A 21,762-nucleotide genomic window follows, 5' to 3' on the forward strand; every position below is an offset into this window, starting at 1 on the left:
TTGAGCTAAAGTTCAGTGAGGCTTGCCGAGCAAGTAACAGTTAATAAACACGTAAAACATTGCAATTAAACAAACGGTGTACATTTCACTAGACAGTCACATTCAAAAGGATACGTACTCCACCTGGGAGTCATTTCAATGTCATTAAGCTGTCATTCCAAAGTCACGAGAAAATCATTTCAATATCATTGCATTCACTCCGCCAATTCACCCCCTTATGTCCTCCGAAACAATAAACAATCCCCTACATTCAACAATCAGTTCAGTAATCTCCCAACTTCCGAGTAGTACTCGAGTATACCAAAGCATTTACCCAAAACTACCATCCTATCCGACCAAATCCCTTGCTGGCTCGAGTAGTCCGTTGAACAGAGCGTTTTGGGTCCCAGTTCAGCCAAAGGATTACATTCACGCACATTTATACTATCATTCAATCAATAATCAACCTTCGAGTTCAACTAAGTCGAGTGCGATAAAGTACACTCCCGACTTAGAAGGCGAGGGACCATTGATATACACATCACAATAAATCACCAGCAATATTCAAAACAAGCACATTTCTCACATAAACTCATTTAAAGAAACATAACCATTAAAACATATACATTCGACTGCACTCACCAAAGATTCAAATGACTACTCTCGAGTCTCGAGTTGGTTTCCTGGTTCACGGCTACTTCCTGGTACAAGTCAATAATTTCAAGGTAAATATATAATTTGTAGATGATCATTTATTATTCTTTATTTAACTTATTAAAATCAAGTTTGACCGTAAAATACAAATTTAACATTCTTAATATTTATTCATCCTTTTATTTTCAAAACTTATTGACTTTATTATTTTTAAACCATGAAACATACCTATCTTCAAGTTTATAAACTTGTATAATCGTTCAAACCAATATACTTTCTCAATCCAATATTAATTATGGCTTATAGATATTCCATTTTCCCTTTTTAAAACTAACTAAACTCTAGATTTTTTGTGAATTAAATTTTATTCCACAACCCTAACCTCTCAAGTTTTATAGTCTCTAAAATATTCATGAAGACAAGATTAAGTGATTAGAAGGCAATTTATGTATATAATTATCATGAGTTTTCCTCTCAATTGCCTTAGTTTAACTCTACTCGTAGAACTAAATATAGTTGTTAAATCTCAAGGCAACCGTAACTATCATTTATGTAAGCTTACAAAGTTGGAAATTAGAAGAATTGCTGCTCAAAATATGGTTTCCTCAAGGCCAGCATCAAAGCAAGTTACATTCGGAAAACAAGAGGAAAGCAACAAGAAAGGCAGCTTTGCCACCCTCTGATGTTTTGATCACAACTAGAGCTGCGCTTATCAGATTGAGGCGAATTTTATAGCATTTTAAAGCTAAGACCTAGACCTACATTTCCTATGAAGATATCGACATCCAGTTCTTGCATTTTCAATGGCCAAAAGGGGACGGTCAGAAGCACAATCTGCTTCATTCTCTCGGACAGCAACCAGAACTAGTAACGTTACTTCAAGCTTTCGGCAAAAACTCTATTCTTTCACTTGCTTAAAGCTCTAAATACTTAAAGTACATTTAGTCCAGCATAAACCAAGACAAATAGCATCTAGTTTCAATAAATTATTCAACCCAAAATCCACGCACAACAATCTGACATCAGCTATGGCATTGAACAACTAAAGCTTCCAGCAGCGTAGCAGTTTAATATGCAACATTTTCACCATAACTCCTTCAGTTTTAACTCCAGCTCATCATACCAAATACAAGTATTAAACTACAGAGTAGCCTTAACCAACACACATGAAGTTTACAGTTAAAACTTTGAAGAAAAAGTTGATGAGAACTTGTTTCTCTCTTTCGGCCATGATAGGTAAAGTTTCGGACAGCAATCAGATTTTAAGCGAGGATTTCTCCATTAACTACTTCATTTCATACCCAAATCTAACATGCATGCCAAAAGTAACATATTAGGCAGTGGGTTAAACCTCAGCGTCGGAGTTTAAAACCAAAATCTATAAAGAAACCTGGAAATTTCCATCTCTCCTCCCTCGGACAGCTTAGCAGAAACTTCCAACCATTTCCTTCAACCAAACTTGGTTTTTTTCTTAGTTAAAATCCAACATGCAACCTTAATATTCAAGGGTACTGAATAACTAAGAGGATGTTGGAATGTATGCCCTAAAATAATGTATTTGTTTTTATTTTATACATTCCTAAATTATATGTTTTGTATTTTAATAACTTCTTATTTATCTGTTAAATATTAGATATAACTGATAAAGTCCTTAGAATGTTTACTAATGTGATGGTAGTCACAAGAGTTGATGACTATGAGATATCAATCGCATTTATAGTAATATTCTTAAAATTCCCTAGTTATAGTACTAATGAAATAGGACATCTTTAGTACGGTAAAACTAGTACACAGTTAGCCTCTAATTAATGTAATTAGTGGTTGTTCTCATCAACTATGATATGATGATACCTAGGCTAATGTGTAGATGATTTGGAAAGTACAAATGCATTGGATTGATCCATTTAGAGATCCCGTTAGGATATCTATCTAGTGCCAATGGTATATCTCTAGTGAAAAATTGTGTAAGTGATCCTACGACTTGAGATCACCATATATAGTATCTTGAGTGTGAATCGCTATATTTTGACTCTAATTACTTGTTACTCTTCGTGAGTGCCTTAAAGTGTAGAAGTTGGATGTAGTGTGAAGCATGTAAAGAAAATGGGTGATCGAGATAGGATTTACCACTCTGATAGAAAGAGTTGATATCCGGATGGCCACTAGTGGGAAATTGACCCTAAAGTCGACTATTAGGTAAATTGAAAAATGTCTTCAATTTAACCTAATTCAGGGTAAATTTCGGGAACTAGAAAACTTAATTAGTCATCAGGGAATTGGCACTTATTCCTTATTCCTGACTAATTGGATATCTTTAGTGAAAAGATAATAATTACACGGTAATTTTTCACGGAAAGGTTTGGTCAAATTCCCTTGACTAATTCCGAGTAATTGGGCGGTTGCGATGTGTTGCTAGACACCGCTCGTGATCTATAATTATGCATTAATTATTTATTATAAGTTATGATAAAATAAAGTCATTTATTTTATCTAATTATTAAACCACAATTATTGCCAATTTATTCGGGACCTATTGGCACGCAATAGAGATTTAATCCTGAATTAAAACTATGTAAATTATCGGGGTTTAATTTTAAAAGAAAATTAATCCCAGGCCTATTTGAGCAAATAAGAGTGAGCGGTTATCTCTTATCTGTTAGATAACTAATAGATAGAGTCATATGTGATGAGAAGTCTTATCGTTTGATTTTGAATCAGACTCATCATTCTATCTTATCATCTCTCGCTATCTCCTTTTATCCCTGATATACAGATACAGGAAGAAGACGAACGAGATTTTGTTTTTTGGGTCATCGTAACCAAAAAGAAAAGGAGGGTCTGTGAGCGTCACATACAACAGAGAGAGAAAAATACGTTTGAAAAGAGTAAGAAGGCTAGCACCTTTTTCTTTCTCTGATATACATAGTTCGTGAGACGATCCAGGGTTACTCTAGCGTGGATATCAGTAGAGGCAGGACGACTGGACTACTCAAGGGCTGACCATCCTCAACAACGCTATAGGGAGTCACCGCAAGGATTAAGGTAATCCTATAACCCTACTTTTAGTGCATCATACGTAAAATCTAGGGTGATTCCTAGATAGTTTTAGGGAAAAATTTTTATTTTTCCGCTGCATAGTGTCCCTAAAACCTAACAGTGGTATCAGAGCCATCCCTAAGAATTTTACGTATGATGTTAAGCAATTTTGGATTCATGGATTAATACTGCTGATTGCATTTAATTAATATGCGAAATTATGGGAAAATTAACTTTTGTTTTTCAAAAAAAAAAAAAAAGGGTTTTCATGAAAGTTTTTTGAAAACTGCGTTAAGCGTACGAAGCTTTGGAAGCTGCGAACATCATAAGCACCTATTTTTTTCCTTCTTTCGTGGATTTGCGTTACCCATGGTCATAGTTGATCATCTGTAAAAGTTGCAGGATGATCATTGAAAGAAAAAAAAGAAAAAAAAACCGACATAGCAAGTTTGCATTTGCAAACCTGCGGCTGCTGCGATGTTGCGGCTGCAAGGGCTGCCGCTAGCTGCTGCTGCCATGTGAGGCCATGGTGGCTTTCCTTGGTGGCAGTGGGAGATTGTACGCCTGGTGGTGGTTGCTGGGTAGAAGAGCTATGAGCTCTCTGGGACAAAAGCGCAGCAAATTTGCTGCAGGCATCGGCAAGGGCACAACAGCCTCCTCACGGTTGCTGCCCATGACCTCTGGTGGCTTCTACCAGGAGCCGCTGCCACTGGTGGTCAGTGGAGACTCCAGTGGTGGTGGCTGTTGCGGTGGCAGCTCCGCTATCCAGCAAACAGGCAAGATAACGAAGAGCAGCAGCAATCAGGCACGGGAAAACTTTGTACCTTGGTGTTGCAGCCGAGTGGTTGCTTCCAGTGATCACCCTGGTGGCTGCCGCTGGGAGTTGCTGCCGTTGATGGTCAGTGGAGACCTCAGCGGTGGTGGCTGAAGTGGTGGTGTCTAGTGGTAGTTGCCGGAAGTGCTAGAAAACAAGAGCAGCAGTGGTTTAGGAAACTATTGTTTTGAGAATTTGAAGTTTTAAAACTTTTGACAATTTTTGAATTAGATCCCTTTTTTAATTGTTAAAATGTGTTATGGGATCTATTATTCATATTTATTAGGTTGGGAATTGATTCACAATTAATTTGATTAATTGAAATTATCTTTCCAATTATTTTCCTAATTTAGTTAGGAATAACAATGACCTAATAAAAATTAATTTTACCAAAATTTCTCGCATATGCATGGACCCAAATTTTGTTTGGGACCTTAGGAATTAAATCCAATTAATCCATGAATTGAGATTGCTTATTTTACATGCTTTTCTTTTATTTAAAGTTGTTTAAATTGTGAAAATGCATGGTGGATGGTTGTGGATATAGTACGCAATATGATTGTGGTATTTTGGAAGGTTACAATCATTCTAGGTTTGAATGGTTGTAATTAATTTTAAAATCGGGCCTGCGTGTCCTGCCTTTCTTATTTTCTAATTGTAATTTCTTTTCTCATCTAAATTCCCCCCGAATGTAACTCGGGGTTTCTTCTATACTATTTGTAATGTACAATAGATAGGAATAGATGATAGGAATTTATATAATTTATATAGAAATTGTAACTTTGAAAAGAAGAAAGGAGGCATACTACAACGAAGGGGTTCGTCTCGGTATTAAAAATTTTAGTCACATGCTAATTTTCGTAATAGCCGGGGAAATTAGTTTAGGAATATCCACAACCATCCACGATTTAAATTCATGTTTATACGTTTTTGAAATGGTTATATGCATGTTTATTGATGAGACCAGACGAGCAATTTTTCCAAATTTTAATTATAAAATATTTTGGAAAAAGGAGACAAATCCCTCAACTGCAATATTAAATCAATGAAATACCTTCCATCATTATAGTTTAAAACTAGAGTAGTTATTAAGTGCTAACTTGTTGGGATTCACCCAAGACTGCCTTACTTACTACGTGTTTTGGCTATGAGAAATGTTCTCAAAGAATGATGGGTTTGATTTAACTAAAATTATGATTTGTTGGTATTCACTCAAAATCATTAATTTTAGAGGTAAGTGTTGGGCTGGTTCTTATAGATTTAAAGTCAAGAGTTGATGCCCAACTGAACTAGGAATTACAAATAAGCTGTAATTGGTGAAGTACCTACCTTTAATAATTATTTTCGATTTGTTGGGATATACTCAAGATCGAAATAAATTAAGATGGGATCCTAGCCACTATGGAATTTTAAAAATTCCTGAATCAATTTAAGAGGGTAATTGATTTGAGAAATATAGTGGAAATAAAATCATAATTTTTGAAGTTTTTATGATTTTATTAAACAAAACATTTTTCTAACAAATTCTATCTTTTCATTTTGTTGTAGAATGAGTAACAATTTGAGCCTTCGTACCATTCTCACTGATTGCAAACTTAACGACACAAACTTTCTCGATTGGCATCGCAATGTCCTACTCGTTCTCACTCATGAAAAAATTGAATATGTACTTGATGGGCCTATGCCCCAGGAACCTGAACTAAATGCTCCTGCTGCTGCTCGAAATGCTTATAAGAAACATAAGGATGATAATAGGGAAGCTGTGACAGCCCCACCTTACCCTAAGGCGAACCAAAGGGTTCGGCGGACCGCCTGCCCAGCTCTCGCCAGGACTACGGAGTCGAAACACACAAATCCGATATTATGCGAGATAGGACCCAAAAGAATTGAATGATTGAATAACACCAAGCTTAACAGTAACTTACCAAAATCACATGGAAAAAAAACATTTTCATAAATACATGTCGCTAGATTTACAATTCAGATGAAACCAGTGAAACGAAGTACATTTAGAGTTTGCTTCCCCTCGAGGAGCTATACAAAAGAACAAAAGATTATCTAACTAGCTCAACTCGCTTTTCAAAATCATGATTTCCAAAAGAGGTTCCTGTAAGGAAAACAAAAGGAACAGAAAGGGGTGAGCTTGCGCTCAATGAGGTACCAGACATATAGCAGAAAAATCATGGCATTTCACATTTAACAAATCAGATACCCATGCTAGATGTAAAGTACAGTAACTAATGATTCACATAGGAAGGATACAGGTGGCTCTCAGGAGCCAAATTCCCATTTGCGTCACCGAAGCTTGATCGAAGTTGACACTCCGCCAACGTATATAGAACCAACGTCCGTAGACCCCTCTTTACACCGAATCCCGTTCACCAAACAACCCTTTACCGGGCCCGCTCACCGCAAACGAACAGAAATGGTAATACTCGAGTATACCCGGAATCAAGGGTCTCAATACCCAAAATCCTCGAACAGACTACCGTGGTTCGTTATCTAATCGTCCAGGCCCTTGCCGGCCCGACTCGAATAACTTAGCCACAGGATTGAGCTCATAGGTCATAGAAATCCTAACAGATGCAGACACAGATAACAGATTCAAATTTTACATAGTAAATTGGCATATGAACAGACAAGAGAACGAGTGTGATAAAGTACACCCTCGTCTCGAACAAATAAACAGATTGCAGAGCAGAAATCAAGTTAAACAGCAATGGAGGGGAGTGATACACTCACCGGCTCAACTTCAAAAGTTTTCACTTCAGATTGGCCTTAATCGCCAAGAAACCCTAAAATAATCAAAATAAACCAATTGAAGGTTTCATATCCAAATCGAGCAAACGGAATGCACAAGTGAGGCTCGACTACACGTCGTATGCCTTGCCAAATAAATACTAATGCAAGGGTGCAAAAACATGATTTTCTTGGAAACAAAAAGGTAACATGAAGACTTAGGCGCAAACAACCCAAAAGCCTTTCATTTCTACAAAAAGGCAAATCCAACTTAAAGGAACCAAACGGCCTAGAAAATCAGGCAGCACTTCCCCTAAATTTCTTACTTTTCCAGCCCTTAAGGCTTCACTATTACCTCAAATCAGTCCCAACATCTCACACAAAATTCATCTCATTACCCAAAAGCCGTTCACTAGGCTCAAAGTAGTACAAGTACAAAAGTTAGCTAGGAAATGACCGGAATGAAAACAATCCCTAAAACATGCAAACAAATACGAGACTCGATAACGAGTCATAAACCAATGCCAAATATGACCCCAATAGGGTTCCATAAACGTATACAAACATTAAAGAAACCAGAAAATTCGAACATGCAATTAACTTTGGCCCTGAAAAAAAAACAGGTTTTGACTTTACTTTGCGGTAATAGCACCAAATGCACTACGATTATCGGATGAGGGTAAAATACCCACCATTTCGAAGCTAAAAGACAGGGCTACAATATTTCAGAAGGTCACTCAACCCAGTTTCGAGTGTAACCAGGTCAAAAATGCAAGATACCATACCAGAATCACAAAAACAGATTCACAGAACGCATTCTAGCGGAAACATCATAAATCAGGCTATCCAAGTCCAAATCCAGAAATTCAAAAACCAGCTGAAAGCTAAGAAATAGGGTTACATTTCATCATAAGGCCTCAACATCCAATTCGGAAGCAATTCCAGCCAAAACAACCAATTACAGTCGCAAATCCCAATTTCGGGTAGAACCAGAACAGAAATAGTAATTTCGACTTTTCTCACTCTACGCTACTCCGATTGACCTGAAATTTTGTAGGCACCTCTAAAATTTCATTCCCTACAACTTTCATGTTTTAAGCCAAGGCCAAATCAGCCTCTATCTATGATCTAAAATTTCGGACAGAATGTAGCTTCAAGAACCCTAGATTTTTCAATTTTCTTCCAAAACAGAAATTGGTTGCAATTAATCACTTTTTCCACCTCATAGAGTCCTTAAACATCATTTCCAATCATCATATATGACCCCATAATCATATCCATATGAAAACAGAAAAATCCCCAATAATAATAAAACTTCACCAATTCAACCAAAACTCAAGATTTAATCCACAAATTTGCATCTTATACTACCACTAAGCATGATTTAAGCACCAATTAAAGGAGGAGGGTGGTTCTTCACAACTTACCTTAAGAACAAGAGAGAGAGAGCTATTGGTCACCTTAACTTTCCAAAAAACTTCACACAACAACTCACCAACACTTCCTTAAGTGATTTTATGGAACAAAAACAAGTTTAGATGGTTGAATTCTTGAATTTGAGCAAGAGAGAATCAAGAAGTTGAAGAGGTTTCCTTTCTTCCTTTCCTAGAGAGAAATTCGGTCAAGCTTGAAGAAAAATGGAAGATATTTGGTCAATTTTTGGTTTTATTTAGTAATTGGTAAAAGGTTGAATAGTAAGTCAAAACAAGATTTAATCATATGGTGACACATGTCCCTCTCATTAATTCATGCCTAACTTGTTTTTGTCTTTCTCACACCTATGCACTTGGTACCTCTAAATATCTCATAACACCCGGTAAATTAATTCCAGTATCCAAAACTTAATCTAGTTGGCCAAAATTTTCCGAACTTTTCGCACTAGTGGGTCCCACGTCCAATATACGCTCTTAATTTCTCAAAACCTATTCGATACTAGAAAAATCATCTAAAAACTATATTTACTCATAAAAAATATCTAGAAAATTTTCCGGATACAGAAAGTGCAGAAAACAAGCCATTGAAAACAAGAAAACCGAGAAATATAATAAAACCTAGAAAATGGAAAAATTATGGGTTCTCACAGAAGCTTCATGTATCATGGTAACTTCCATGACTCCTCAGCTTCAACAGCAGCACATGAACATGGGGGCGTATGATATTGTACAACACCTGAGAGAGTTGTTTGAACAACAATCAAGGACGGTTAGATATGATACCTCTAAAGAATTGTTCGGGTGCAAGATGGCAGAGGGAGCACCTGTTGCTCCGCATGTCTTAAAAATAATTGGGCTAATTGAAAAATTGGCTGAATTAGGCTTTAAGATGGATCAGGAGCTGAATGTTGATTTAGTGCTCCAATCTCTGCCAGATTCTTTCTCACAGTTTGTTATGAACTATCACATGAATAATCTGCAGCACACTTTGCCTCAATTATTGAATGTGCTGAAAACTGCTGAGAAAGAAATCAAAAAGGGAAAAGGCTCTACTGGTGTGCTTGTCGTTACTTCCTCTAAGAAGAGGAAGAGGCAAGAAAAGGGATTTAAGAAATCCAAAAACAAGCCCACCCAAAAGCCCAAAAAGGCAAAGGCGGACTAGTCCAAAGCAACCTGCTTCCATTGTAATCAAACTGGACATTAGAAAAGGAACTGCAAGTCATACTTGGAGAGCCTGAAGCAAAAGAAGCTTGCTGAAGTTTCATCATCAGGTACATTTATGATTGAGATTAATGTGTGTACTTCCAAATCAGACTCTTGGGTATTAGATACCGGATGTGGTTCTCACATTCGCACATCTATGCAGGGTCTAAGGGATAGTAGAAAGTTGGGGAAAGGAGAAGTCACCCTACGTGTGGGCAATGGAGCAAAAGTTGCTGCTTTAGCTGTAGGGAATTATTATATCACTTTACCCAGTGGATTGATTTTAGAATTATTAAATTGTTATTGTGTTCCGGCACTTACTACAAACATCATTTCTATTTCCTGTTTGGATTTAAATGGGTTTCGGGTAACCCAGGAGAATAAATGTTGTTTTTTTCTAAAAATGGTGTGTTTTATGGTTCTGAAAGTTGGAATAACGGTTTATATATTCTAGATCTTGATTATCAAATTCTCAATGTGAGTGGAAAAGGAATGAGAAAAAATAAACTAAATAAAACCTACCTCTGGCACTGTAGGCTTTGTCATGTAAATAAAAAATGCATCTCCAAGTTATACCAACATGGATATTTGGACTCATTTGATTATGAATCATATGATACATGCGAAGCTTGTTTACTTGGCAAAATGATCAAAATGCCCTTTAATAGAAAAGGGGAACGAGCCAGTGATTTACTTGGGCTAGTACATACTGATGTATGCGGACCAATGTCGATTACTGCTAGAGGTGGTTTTTCATACTTCATCACCTTCACAGATGACCATTCAAGATATGGTTACGTGTATTTAATGAAATACAAATCTGAATCCTTTGAAAAGTTTAAAGAATTCAAGAATGAAGTAGAAAAACAAACCAATAAAAGTATTAAGGTACTACGATCTGATCGTGGTGGAGAATACTTAAGTGACGAGTTTGGAGTTTATTTAAAGGATAATGGAATAGTTCCACAACGGACTCCTCCAGGCACACCACAATTAAATGGTGTATCTGAAAGGAGAAACCGAACCTTATTGGACATGGTTCGTTCTATGATGAGCCACTCAAGTGCCCCAAAATCGTTTTGGGGATATGCATTAGATGCAGCCTCTTATACTCTTAATAGAGTACCCACTAAAGTTGTCGACTCCACACCATATGAGTTATGGAAAGGAAAGAAACCAAATCTATCTTATATGAAGGTTTGGGGCTGCCCAGCTTATGTGAAGAGGGCAGAGTCAGACAAGCTTGAAGCTAGATCTGACAAATGTTTGTTTGTTGGGTATCCAAGAGAGTCTATAGGATACTATTTCTACAATCCAATTGAGCAAAAGGTATTTGTCTCAAAACATGCTATATTTCTAGAGAAAGAATACATTCAAGAAAGAAGCAGTGGGAGTAGAATAGATCTTGAAGAAATTCAGGATCATCAAACAAACATTGAACAACCTATAGTAGAATAGCTTCAACCACATAATGATGAGGTAGATACAGAAGCTGTTGATAAACAAGGGTTTCGTAGGTCAGTAAGAACACGCTCAACTCCCAAGAGATACCAATTTCTTGTGAGCCATAGCAGTGATGTGCTAGTCATTCAAGATGACCAACCTACTACCTACCAAGAGGCAATAAGCAATCCAGACTCCTCTAAATGGTTAGAAGCCATGAATTCCGAAATAAACTCCATGTATGACAATAAGGTGTGGACCTTAGTTGATCCACCTGAAGGGATAAAACCTGTAGGGTGTAAATGGATCTTCAAGAAGAAGACTGACATGGATGGTAATGTAGTTACCTATAAAGCTAGACTAGTAGCCAAAGGCTACAAGCAGAAAGAGGGAATCGATTACGATGAAACTTTCTCACCAGTAGCTATGCTTAAATCTATTCGGATATTGCTTGTAATAGCAGCATATCATGACTATGAGATTTGGCAGATGGATGTAAAGACCGCGTTCCTTAACGGGACATTGCATGAGGATGTGTATATGACACAACCTGAAGGCTTTACGTCTACAAATCCTAGTCAAATATGTAAGCTACAAAAGTCTATTTATGGACTTAAACAAGCATCTAGGAGTTGGAACATCCGATTCGATGAGACGATCAAAGAGTTTGGATTTCTTAAGAATCTGGATGAACCTTGTGTGTATAAGAAGGTTAGTAGGAGTTTGGTTGTTTTCCTTGTTTTATATGTAGATGACATATTAATAATGGGAAACAGTATACCGATGTTACAATCGGTAAAGGGCTAGTTGTCGAAGAACTTTTCCATGAAAGATTTAGGAGAAGCGGCCTATATATTAGGCATTAAGATCTATAGGGATAGATCTAAAAGGCTACTGGGTGTTTCACAATCTACATACATAGAAAAAATGCTAAAAAGATTTAGCATGGATCAGTCTAAGAGGGGTAATTTACCTATGACTCATGGTATAAGTCTTTCTAAAAACACGTGTCCAAAGACAGATAAGATGCACAATATTCCATATGCTTCAGCAATTGGATCAATTATGTATGCTATGTAATGTACAAGACTTGATGTCTCCTATGCTCTGAGTGTCACAAGCAGATTTTAAGCTAATCCAGGTGAGGGTCATTGGATAGCCGTTAAGAACATTCTTAAGTACTTAAGAAGGACCAAAGATTTGTTCTTAATATATGGAAAGGGTGAGTTAGAGCTCAAAGGCTATACTGATGCGAGTTTTCAATCAGATATGGATGATTGTAAATCACAATCAGGCTTCATTTTTACTCTTAATGGAGGTGCTGTTTGTTGGAAGAGTTCCAAACAAGACACCACAGCAGATTCTACAACAAAGACTGAGTACATTGCGGCCGCGGAAGCAGCTAAGGAAGCAGTTTGGATCAAGAAGTTCGTAACTGAACTTGGTGTGGTTCCAACCATTGTTGATCCGGTCACTTTGTACTGTGATAACAATGGAGCTATAGCTCAAGCCAAGGAACTTAGGTCTCATCAGCGATCCAAACATGTGCTTAGGAGATTTCACTTGATTAGAGAAATCGTTGCTAGGAATGATGTAAAGATAGAGAGAGTCTCCACAGAGGATAACATAGCTGATCCTCTTACTAAAGTTCTTCCTCAAAAGAAGCATGATAGTCATGTATTATCTTATGGGATGAAAAACATGGATAATGTGTTTTAGTGCAAGTGGGAGATTGCTGGAATGTATGCCCTAAAATAATGTATTTGTTTTTATTTTAATAACTTCTTATTTATCTGTTAAATATTAGATATAACTGATAAAGTCCTTAGAATGTTTACTAATGTGATGGTAGTCACAAGAGTTGATGACTATGAGATATCAATCGCATTTATAGTAATATTCTTAAAATTCCCTAGTTATAGTACTAATGAAATAGGACATCTTTAGTACGGTAAAACTAGTACACAGTTAGCCTCTAATTAATGTAATTAGTGGTTGTTCTCATCAACTATGATATGATGATACCTAGGCTAATGTGTAGATGATTTGGAAAGTACAAATGCATTGGATTGATCCATTTAGAGATCCCGTTAGGATATCTATCTAGTGCCAATGGTATATCTCTAGTGAAAAATTGTGTAAGTGATCCTACGACTTGAGATCACCATATATAGTATCTTGAGTGTGAATCGCTATATTTTGACTCTAATTGCTTGTTACTCTTCGTGAGTGCCTTAAAGTGTAGAAGTTGGATGTAGTGTGAAGCATGTAAAGAAAATGGGTGATCGAGATAGGATTTACCACTCTGATAGAAGGAGTTGATATCCGGATGGCCACTAGTGAGAAATAGACCCTAAAGTCGACTATTAGGTAAATTGAAGAATGTCTTCAATTTAACCTAATTCAGGGTAAATTTTGGGAACTAGAAAACTTAATTAGTCATCAGGGAATTGGCACTTATTTCTTATTCCTGACTAATTGGATATCTTTGGTGAAAGGATAATAATTACACGGTAATTTTTCACGGAAAGGTTAGGTCAAATTCCCTTGACTAATTCCGAGTAATTGGGCGGTTACGATGTGTTGCTAGACACCGCTCGTGATCTATAATTATGGATTAATTATTTATTATAAGTTATGATAAAATAAAGTCGTTTATTTTATCTAATTATTAAACCATAATTATTGTCGATTTATTCGGGACCTATTGGGTCACACGCAATAGAGATTTAATCCTGGATTAAAACTATGTAAATTATCGGGGTTTAATTTTAAAAGAAAATTAATCCCAGGCCTATTTGAGCAAATAAGAGTGAACGGTTATCTCTTATCTGTTAGATAACTAAAAGATAGAGTCATATGTGATGAGAAGTCTTATCGTTTAATTTTGAATAAGACTCATCATTCTATCTTATCATCTCTCGCTCTCTCCTTTTATCCCTGATATACAGATACAGGAAGAAGACGAACGAGATTTTGTTTTTTGGGTCATCGTAACCAAAAAGAAAAGGAGGGTCTGTGAGCGTCACATACAACAGAGAGAGAAAAATACGTTTGAAAAGAGTAAGAAGGCTAGCACCTTTTTCTTTCTCTGATATACATAGTTCGTGAGACGATCCAGGGTTACTCTAGTGTGGATATCAGTAGAGGCAGGGCGACTGGACTGCTCAAGGGCTGACCATCCTCAACAACGCTACAGGGAGTCGCCGCAAGGATTAAGGTATCCTATAACCCTACTTTTAGTGCATCATACGTAAAATCTAGGGTGATTCCTGGATAGTTTTAGGGAAAATTTTTTATTTTTCCGCTGCATAGTGTCCCTAAAACCTAACAGAGGATAATACAGAAAATTTATTTCATTCATGAGCTGCAACTCAACAGCTCTCAGTTACTTCCATTTCTGTCCAGTTCCTCTTTTTTTCCCTCCTTTAACATATTTCTCCTCGGTTAACCTATTGTTCCTTACTAAAAACTAACATGCAGCTTGTATATATACTCATTTGTGCTAACTAAGCAGAAAATTATGGTAGATTCTTACCCCTTTTCCCTTAGAATTTGATAATTGTGACAGCCCCACCTCCCCCTAAGGCGAACCAGAGGGTTCGGCGGACCGCCTGCCCAACTCTCGCCGGGACTCAGTCGAAACTCAATCAAATCCGAAATAAAACCACAAGATCAAACGAAATAACAATCCAAAACTTAAAGCGAAACTTATATACATTTCTATCTCAAAAGGAAGTACAAATATCGAATATACAAAGGTTCTCAATTCGTCATACATCCAGCCCGTGCCAAGCACTAGAGCAAGAACCATTACAAAACAAAAAACTAGACTAGGCTAACCTACACTGGGCTCTCGTCCTTGCTCGCATCCCCCTGTTAAGGAAAACAAAACTAAAGGGGTGAGCTAAAAGCTCAGTGAGGTTCCGAACACATATTCAACAACAAAGCCAATACATTAACCATCGATAATCAATAATTCAAGAAACATTTACAATGGAAAGCGATAATAACACATACATTAAAAGGATACGGACTCACAGGGAACCATGCTTTCGTTCGTTCATTCGTTCTCATGACATTTTCCCTTATTCCTCCAATTGTTTGAAAATGCATTTTTGTAAGTAAAACCCTCGTTCGTTCATTCGTTTCATTTCATTCACCCCCTCCTGGACGTTGGCCAAGCTCCACCAACTTACAAGGTAATACTCGAGTATACCAACGTTCACACCCAGGGTCACCATATCGTCCGACCGAATCCGCTTCTGGCTCGAGTCGATCGGTAACGAAGGGAAGGGCCCAGTTCAGCCAAATGGCTTACATTCATGTGCAAATGCAACTAGCATTTAATCATTTAATCATTGAAAATTTCACGTTTATTTAGGTCGAGTGCGATAAAGTACACACTCGCCTAGAAAACTCGTTTTAACAATCATTGAAAGCATTTAACACATTATCAATCAATAATAACAAGCCAATAAGTCAAGAAAATATAACAAACAAGGAACACTCACCTATATACACAAAACAACGTGCAAAATATCCTTCCGGATATTATCTTTAGTCACCAAGAAAACCTAAGATTAAACAAGAAAGAATATTACAGGTTATCTAACACGAACAATTAGGTGAAATCAAAGAACTCGACAATTGATGAGTAGAACGTATAAAAGTCTTTAAAGTGAAACGAGGACATTTGGACCCGTGGACAAAAATAACTAGGGTTTCATAGTCGAAACGTAAAACCCAACTCAAAAGAGTTATAAAATTTTCCAATGGAAACACTTGAACCAAAGACAAGTCGGAATCCAACTAGATAGGCTAAGAAATACTGTTTTCGGGATCGTTTATATGGTTCAAAATCATCTCATATTCAAGTAGATACTATAGACTAAATGTCTTAATGAAATTCATGTAAAAGAGAGGACAAAATACCCAAGAAAACCCTAAACCACTCCTTTTTATTTGGTAAGCGTAAGTCAACATTTGGAGTTTCCAATTGAAGAAGGATCATGTTTTAAGATGAAAAACGGTCATAGTATTTGCCAAATGAAAATATACAAATTCAAATAGAAACTTAGCCCTCGAGCGAAAATTTGGGCAGCACGCCCTTTGTATTTACCTATTTTTCCAGCCATTTATGGCTTCATTGTTTTTTCTCAATCAATCCCAAAGTCACACACAATATCATCTCATTTCAATAGCCATTCCATAGGCTCAAAGTCATATAAGTACAAAAATCAAGCTAACAACATGTGCGAAAATGAAGTTTAACAAAAGACAGTTTTGACGGGTTTTACGTAACGGACACATCCGAAGCTACGCTTATCGGATTGGGATGTAATTTACACCGTTTCGAAGCTAAGACAGAGGGCTACAATTTTGATGAAGACTACTTAGTCCAAATTATAGTGTAACCTAGTCAAATTCCCAATTCTCAGAACCAAGTTCCAACTAATCGGCTAATTAATCATACTACATTTAAATGGACATATCATAGGCTACCAAAGTCCGTTTAAGGCGTTCTTGGAGGCGTTGCAAAGCTAAGACAAAGACCTACAACTTTTATGAAGACTACTCAGTCCATTTCTCACCCTAACTAGGTCAAATTTACCAAAACAACTCCAGATTTTCCAGTTCAAAATTCACTGCAGAAATCAACTAGCAGTCCTGCTTTATTCACTCATATCTCAGCACACACAACTCCAATTCAGGTAATTCCAAAGCCATTTGAAAGATAAGATACAAGGCTATAATTCTTAAGAAGACATCATCAACCAATTCGGTAATATTCCTGGTCAAACTAACCACTTACAGAGGCTGATTTTCATTTTCGGACAGAAATAGGGTAGCAGGGGTATTTCAGTCTTTTCATAGGCTACGTTGCTCCGATTGATTTGAAATTTTGTAGGAAACTACAAAACATCATTCTATACAACTTTCATGTTTTATGTGAAGTCTAATTCAGCCTCTATCATGATGAAAAAAAACAGGCAGAATGGTGTTTTGTGAGAATTTAAACCTGGAATTAGAACTTTGTTGCTAGAATTTCATGTTTGTTAGGTTTAAATCATCAAAACCTCCAACTAGCAACTTCATAACATCAATTAAAGGATATATGATCATAATCAAAGCTGAAAATGAAACCCTAGCTAATCATCCCCCCAACTCCAACAAAACTCACTAATTAACCGTTGTAACTCAAAATTAAAATCTTCTAGCCATATTTAACCAAAATTGGGAAAAAGAAAAGGGTGAAAAGCCATGATACCTTCCTAGGATGCTTGTAAGAGAAGACCACAACCTTTCCTTCAAAATCTTGCCATACAAAGCTCTAATCTTCCCTAAAGAGTAGTTTTGGTGGAGTGATTCACAAGATTTATGGTTGGAGTTTAAGATTAGGCAAGAAATTTAGTTGATGAAGATGAAGTTTCTCTCCCCTTTTTCTCTCTCTATTTTCAGCCAAGGTGGTGAAGAAATGGAGAAGATTTGGTTAAATTCTTGTTTTATGATGGTTGATACAAATTAGTCAAAGCTCCTTCCAATAAGGGCTTGACATGTGTCCTTTCTAGAGTTTTCTTCCTTCTTCCTTTGGCCCACCATGGTGACTCATGCATAAGATATTTTGAGGGTTAATTAGTCAAAATAAAATGAGGAGATTAAAGAAATAAAGTAGGGTTTAATCGGTGCACTCACTCGATAACGAACGGTACACGTCAGTTCTAACCGTTTTCCTTAAATTACACGTACTAGGGTTTTTACTTCCTATTTACTAACTTTATATCATAGCTTCTAATCACATATTATTTTTCACCTAAAAGTCACTCTTAAGCATCTCGTAAAATAATATCACTTAATACAAAACTCCAACAAGTTGCCAAAATATAACGCATTTACCGCACTAGCGGGTCCCACGTCAATAATACACTTCAAATTAACGTACACTAACTCATATTAGGAAGATGATTTTAAAATTGTACTTACTTGTAAAAATGCATAGAAAATTTAATATTTTCAAGGAAAGTATAAAATATAGTCAATAAAATAATGCTGAGAAAATGTGAAAATTTTTGGGTCCTCACAATAATAGCAAACGGCTCTATCTCTCTTTGCTTCAGCTCCTTCAATTCTTGCACCAGCTATCCCTTTTCCCCTCGCTGATGTAGCTGATACTCGAAGTTGCAAACTGGTTTCCCCTCTTAGGTCTCGGCTTTGGTTAGTTAAAAAGTGCAGAAATGGAAAAGCTGTTCGGTTGCTCTGTTTTTTTTCCTTTCTCAGTTGTTGCTGCCTAAGGAAAAATGCAGAGCTCTCTCTCACTCTCTCGGTTGGTCTTGAAGTGTGCAAGAGAATGAACTAAGTTCTCCTTTCTCTCGGTGATCACTTACCGCTTCCTCAGTCGGTGATGGCAATTCCAAGGCCTCTCCACTCAGTTTTGTTTCTAAGGTTCTGATACCAGCTGGCCGCATGGTAGATTAGCTAAATTGAAAGGTGAGTTAGGTCATTTGGTACCAATTTAATTGCTTACTAAGGAGCTATGATTTTATTAGTTCACACATTAACTCCTAACTTTTGTTATATATATTTTTACACCATTCCAAGGTATTTATAAATTCTCGATTTTGTTGTAAAATTTAAATTTAGACATTTAATTAATCTATTAGTTGTTATATATAATACTTCTAATGGAAAAATGAAGGTAATACATGCAAAGCTTACACAAAATTTTCTAGGATTTTCATAGTTAAGACTGTGTGTGGTGCGTTAGTAGTACACATTGTCGATTCCTATTGTGCAATTATTTTGGCTGGCAGTGTGTAATCATCTTGATTTGGGCCATTGAGCCCTGCTATATTTTTCATACATTGACTGTTTGAGACTGTGGCAATGCCCCCTAGAGTTAAGAATCCGGGCGTTACAAGGGCCTCGCGTAAGCGAGGGCGATCTATTGGGGGTGAAGGTAGTTCATGTCAATCATCGTTTGACGTCCTACACTTCTCTAGCGCAGCAAATGAACAATGGTATTTCGATAGGTTCAATAACACCGTGTTAGTCGAAATTGACATAGATGATGTTTTTGATGCCCAACATCACTTTCATGACTTGTTTGTGGCTTTGGGTTCGGAGTGCATGTTTAATCTGCCTAACAAGTATTATCCTAGTTTAGTTTGTCAGTTTTATGGTAACATGGAGCATAAAACTCCATTTAGTGCCTCGGTTGTTGATAGCTATGTCAAAGGGTTGTAAATCACCCTTAATCGTCAGTTACTGAGTGATATCTCAAGTGCTAGTAATGAGGGGGCCACCTTTTGAACACGGCAAGACATCTATTGTGTATGATCCGGAATAGGTATTTGAGACCGTCTTGCATAAGTTCTGTTATGGGTGACGGTTTAGAGAGCTGTTGGCCGAGAGTAGTGAGGTCGTTAAAGATCGGTCCTATGTGCCTACTGGGTTCCTGAGTGCTTGATGCAGTTTGATATTGTATCTTCTGAATCATAACATTGTCCCTGCATCAAGTAGTAAGAATATCATGCGAGTTGTCGATTGCTATCTCTTGGACAAACTAGAGAATGGACTGGGAGAGATAAGGGGATACCTTTGGCAACTATCATTTTGGGTACCATGACTAGCACCGTGCGGTATCAACTCAGGGATAAGGTGTTCCCATATGCTCGTTTACTGCCACTGATCTTTAGGCATTTTGGTGTCAACTTTTAGGGGGAAGCTAGAGAAGTCTACCATCAGAGTCGGAACTTAACCCTTTCCACCCTTAATCGAATTGCCTATGGCAAAGATGCTGAGAGACATGACAGCGAGGAGGAGGCCGAGTTGGAGGGCCAAGCCGCTACACAGGTCAGAGCCGGTGAGGGGTCCTCACAATAGGCTCAAGTATCGAGCGTTCAAGATCTTCTTCATATGGTGCTAGCTGAAGTAAGAGCTACTAGGGAGGTGGTAGAGCGCTTGAAGGGCAGCATGACGAGCATCGAAGAGGAGTTGGCTAGTTGGCGCCCATATAGATAGGCCTCCCTTTAATTCTTTTCATTTTCATTGTTGACCCTTGCTTTCGTGGCCGTTTAGTGGTTCTTTTTAACTTTCCTTTTCGTTTCATTTGAGTTGTTGATTGTCTAATACATTTTTAGTCGTATTTCACTCCTATTTGTAGTGTTTCCTGCTTCTTTTGAAGGACTACTTTGTCGCCGCGTTTCATTATGTCTATGGGTTGTGCACTACTCGTTGGTACCCCCATTTTTTGCCCAGGGAAGTTATTTGTTCTTTTATTTAACTTTTGCCGTTCTTCACTTTTTTTTTTATTTTGTCCTCAACATTGCGGCCAATGTTGCTTAAGTGTGGGAGAGGGGTGAAAGAAAAGAAGAAAAAAAGAAAAAGAGTTATATCTTTGTTGATTTCCTGATAGGCAAGGGCCTATATTTAAAGAGTCGTTATTATCACAGTTTATTAATATAAAAGTGTTAAGTGTTAAATGGTGTTGCTTTAGAATGCTTCTTTGGTGAATATTTGATAGTTTGAGACTTTTTCAACTTTTGGCTAACTGGTCTAGGCATTGGAAATATTTTTCTAGCATTTTCTTGTGAATTTGGCCTACTTATTAATCTTAGTTCTCCATATTATTGGAATATGAAACAGGCGTTTATACTCTTATTTGTGCTTATATGCTTATTCGATTGATTTAACTGTACTCCGCTAGTTGTCGTTGTTGAGTAACCAGGGTCTTCACCTAAAAGTGTCGACTTTCGTATTAAAAAGTGGTGACAACTATGAGTATGTGATTCTTTAGCGGTGAAAAGTTGAGTAATTAGGCCTTTCATTTGGGAGATGTTGGAGTTCGCATCAACAGACTTGAACGGCTAAGAATTGAGTGTATTCCCCTCATTAACATGTGCAAAAGCTTAAGTGGGAGTGTGACAGCCCCACCTTCCCCTAAGGCGAACCAAAGGGGTTAGCGGACTGCCTGCCCAGCTCTCGCCAGGACTACGGTACAGTTTACGTCGTTCTATAACGTTCCGGAACATACCATTACACGCAAACAAGTCAAAATCATAAAAATAAAAAAAAATGAAACTTTGCGCCGAAGATGAATAGTGCAGGACACGTCAGAATCCGGATTCAGTCCAGAGCCTTTTCGTTCACAATTTTTCTTTTGCCGTTTGATAGCCAAATCATTCCGAAAGTCAACCAAACATCAACCAAGCATATATACATTGAAATTCAATATTTACAACCACATTGGCATGTCAAAAGCTATGTATCATGGATATACATGTTTGGTTTGCCATTCAACAGATAAACCCACTATACATTAGGGTTTCATGCAAGAGCGATTCAAAATGGCATATACATGGCTCAATTTGGCAACCAACTTCCAAAAGGGTTCATTTTCCTGTAAGGAAAACAAATGGAACAGAGTGAGCTAAAGCTCAGTGAGTTACCACCACCAAAGCA

General features: G+C 37.3%; 1 protein-coding gene across 1 annotated transcript; it reads left to right on the plus strand.

Annotated features, from left to right (window-relative positions):
• The first annotated feature begins 9,280 nt into the window (after positions 1 to 9,280).
• Positions 9,281 to 9,817, plus strand: LOC113737620 (uncharacterized). The gene has a single exon (XM_027264820.1). It carries the CDS (start codon positions 9,281 to 9,283, stop codon positions 9,815 to 9,817), a length of 537 nt encoding a protein of 178 aa, XP_027120621.1.
• The last annotated feature ends 11,945 nt before the right edge of the window (positions 9,818 to 21,762 follow it).

The sequence above is a fragment of the Coffea arabica genome, chromosome 3e (genome assembly GCF_036785885.1).
Source record: "Coffea arabica cultivar ET-39 chromosome 3e, Coffea Arabica ET-39 HiFi, whole genome shotgun sequence".
Taxonomy (NCBI): Eukaryota; Viridiplantae; Streptophyta; class Magnoliopsida; order Gentianales; family Rubiaceae; genus Coffea; species Coffea arabica.